General features: G+C 60.8%; 2 protein-coding genes across 2 annotated transcripts in view; one reads left to right on the top strand and one right to left on the bottom strand.

Moving 5' to 3' along the window:
- The first annotated feature begins 792 nt into the window (after positions 1-792).
- The window catches only part of sos1 (son of sevenless homolog 1 (Drosophila)), an 8,265-nt gene continuing 5,963 nt past the window's right edge, over positions 793-3,094 (top strand). The window contains exons 1-5 of the mRNA XM_019889615.1: positions 793-1,468; positions 2,055-2,180; positions 2,250-2,381; positions 2,452-2,616; positions 2,730-2,930. Coding sequence (XP_019745174.1) covers positions 1,382-1,468; positions 2,055-2,180; positions 2,250-2,381; positions 2,452-2,616; positions 2,730-2,930 — 711 coding nt within the window. The 5' untranslated portion in view covers positions 793-1,381. The remainder of the gene's footprint in view (positions 1,469-2,054; positions 2,181-2,249; positions 2,382-2,451; positions 2,617-2,729; positions 2,931-3,094) is intronic.
- The window catches only part of gemin6 (gem (nuclear organelle) associated protein 6), a 7,449-nt gene continuing 7,331 nt past the window's right edge, over positions 2,977-3,094 (bottom strand). The window contains exon 3 of the mRNA XM_019889652.1: positions 2,977-3,005. The gene's annotated coding sequence lies outside the window, so the exon portion shown is untranslated. The remainder of the gene's footprint in view (positions 3,006-3,094) is intronic.

Here is a 3,094-nt window from a genome sequence, read left to right as displayed (position 1 = left end):
CAAGAGTGCATCACCCCCCCCCCCTCCCTGACTCAGTGGCCTCTTTTGTTGTTGTTTTTTTTTGGGGGGGGGGGGGTCTTTTCTGTTCATGCCAATGTTAAAAACGGCTGCTGTGGATATGTTGCACTGACTCGTCTGGTGAAAATCCAAAATAAATCAACCTTTCAACAGCGTGTGAGCGTGTGTGTGTGTGTTCCGCCACGATTAAATCAACCTTTCAACAGCGTGTGAGCGTGTGTGTTTTCCGCCACGATTTCCGAGAGAATCTGGAGAATATTCGACAACTATTTTTGTGATGTGGCTACACAGACTCGAGTATTTTGCTTTTTTCTTTTCTCGTGGCGCCCGAGCACCAAAATGTGGCTTTGTGAGGACACCGCGCGTGCTCTTTGGTGCCGGCGTTTCATTTGGATGACGCCATTTGTTTGTTTGACGGATCCTGGGCTTATTTACGTTTTTTTGCACCTTATTTGGGCGGGGATTTGGTAGGGGCCTTTTTTTATTTTCTTTTTTTTTGAATGAAAACATTTTTTTTTTTTTTTCAAGGCAAATATAATGAGCGGCAATTATTTGTGGAGTTTTCACTGTTTTTTTTTTCCAATGACTTTTTCCAGTTCACCACATTGAAATCCAGATCAATAAACAACACACACGAGAATAATGTCAATAAAATCATACGGGAAAATTAAGACACACACACATACGCACGCACGCACGCACGCACGCGCCACTCGGGCTCAAAGTCGCGCGCCAGTGCGTCATGACGTCATTGCACAAGACCTGCCGTCGACGAGCGACGCGCGGGCACGATGACGCGCACGCAGGCAAGCGCCTCCCACTTCGCCGACGGCCGCTCGGACGGGATCCGCGGACCGAAATCGGACGAACGGACGCTCCCGCGAGTGGTGCCGCCGCCCCCCCCGCCCCACTCCTGGCTCTTCCTCCTCCTCCTCCTCCACCTGAAGAACCGGCCGCCACCGCAGTCGCTCGTTCCGAACCCTCCCCGGTGCCGCCGAGGCACGTCACCGGGTACCGTCCGGCCAGCCCAAAGCAAGCAAGCGTTTGCCCGCCGCCCGCTAGCCGGTCGGCCGGCCGGCCAGCTAGCTCGCTCGCTCGCGAAGCCGTCAAGTGGCTAACCGCTTGTTAGCATGGCGCGGCTAGCGGTCCGAGCGTCCAATTAGCCGCCTAGCTGGCCGGCTAACGGCTAGCTCGCGGCGTCGCGCCTGGCGGGCGCGGAGGATGCTTTAGGCTGGATGTGCCGAGGCTCCTCGCTCCGCCGGAACCGCCGCCGCTCGGCCGCCGTCCACGTAAAGCCACCCGAGCAGCCAAGCCCCGAAGCTCCCGCCCCACGCCCCCCAACAACAACACCACCACCGCCACCATGCAGGCGGCCCAGCAGCAGTACGACTTCTTCAGCGACGACAACGCCGCCAAATGGCGAGGCCTGCTGGTTCCGGCTCTGGACAAGGTAACGCCCGAGCGCGGGCCACTTGTCGCATACTTCCCTTTCCGCGGTCCGGGTCCGTCGAGGCTCGTGGGGCGTCATGCCAGCCCGGTGACGTCACGGCATCCACCAGCACCGACCCGAAGGAGTTCCGCGGTCGCGATCGCTCGCGTCCATTTGGCGTCCGGAGTCGATCCCGGCCGACTCGGAGGGAGAGGCGGGCTTGCGCCCCGGATCGGTCGCCGGCCACCGTCGGAGCGGTCGCTCGATTTTCACCCATCGGCGGCTGTTCTTTCGACCGCGACGCCACGTTTATGGTTCAATCCACCTTCCGTTTGTGGGCTCTCCCTGAAAAGCGCCGATTGCGGAGGGACGGGCGGACCGGCGACAGAGTGGTCGCCGGTCGCCGGCCGTACCAAACTACAAGTGCGTCTGTCTTGTTCGCTATCCCGTGAAAAGTGGCGCCGCTGCCGATGGAATGGGATATCCCGGAAATACGGCGATGTGCCCCCCCCCCCCTCATGACGAATGAAAATGACGAACAACTGAATAATGGGAAGTCCCAAACTAATCTCACCAGGCTGTGTGTGTGTGTGTGTGTGTGTGTCAGGTGCTGAAGCAAGTGCACCCTAACCTGGTGTCCCAGCAGGAGGCGCTGCAATACATCGAGGAGCTGATCCTGCTGCTGCTCAGCATGCTGTGTCAGGCTCAGCCCCGCAGCGTGCAGGACGTGGAGGTGAGGCGCGCACGCGTACACGCGCGGCGGGGTCGCGTGGCGTCACGTGGCACGTGTCCGTCCGACCAGGAGCGGGTCCAGAAGACCTTCCCCCACCCCATCGACAAGTGGGCCATCGCCGACGCCCAGGCCGCCATCGAGAAGAGGAAGCGCAGGAACCCGCTGGCGCTGCCCGTGGACAAGATCCACCCGCTGCTGAAGGTAAGCCCCGCCCCCCGGCGGGGCCGGAGGAAGGCAAACGCCGCCCTCCCACGGTGCCTTGTGCCGCCAGGAGGTGCTGGGCTACAAGGTGGACCACCAGGTGTCGGTCTACATGGCGGCCGTGCTGGAGTACATCTCGGCCGACATCCTCAAGCTGGCGGGGAACTACGTGCGCAACATCCGCCACTACGAGATCTCGCAGCAGGACATCGCCGTGGCCATGTGCGCCGACAAGGTAGCGCCGGCCAAGAAATGACGACGGAATCCGCGTCGGAAGCCGGCGCCGCCGTGCCCCGCCCCCCCGCCCGACGGCGCGTTCACGTGGGAAATGTGCGCGCGTGTCCCCAGGTGCTGATGGACATGTTCCACCAGGACGAGGACGACGTCCCGCCGACGGACGAGGAGCCGTCGGCCGACGAGGAGCAGAGTTACCACGAGCTGGTGCGCGGCTTCATGGCCGACGGGCGCCACTTCCTGCGGCAGCTGGAGCTCCTCATCAAGGTCTTCCGAGAGCCCTTCAGCGCCAACGCTGCGCTCTTCTCGCAGCACGTACGTACGCGCTTGCGCCTTTTTCCTGAAGTGGGCGGGGCGAGCAGAGCAAAAAAAAAAAAAAAATCCATTGCGTGTAGTCCTAACGAGCGGCCGCCAGAGGGCGCTGCTTTTCCAGCTCATTCCCGTCTGGAAAATGGTGGATTTTTGAATCGGCTTCTCCC

This window comes from Hippocampus comes, unplaced genomic scaffold, assembly GCF_001891065.2.
Source record: "Hippocampus comes isolate QL1 unplaced genomic scaffold, H_comes_QL1_v1.1 scaffold301, whole genome shotgun sequence".
Classification (NCBI taxonomy): Eukaryota; Metazoa; Chordata; class Actinopteri; order Syngnathiformes; family Syngnathidae; genus Hippocampus; species Hippocampus comes.
The sequence above is the reverse complement of the archived record's forward strand: the minus strand, read 5'-3'. Positions and strand labels throughout refer to the sequence as shown.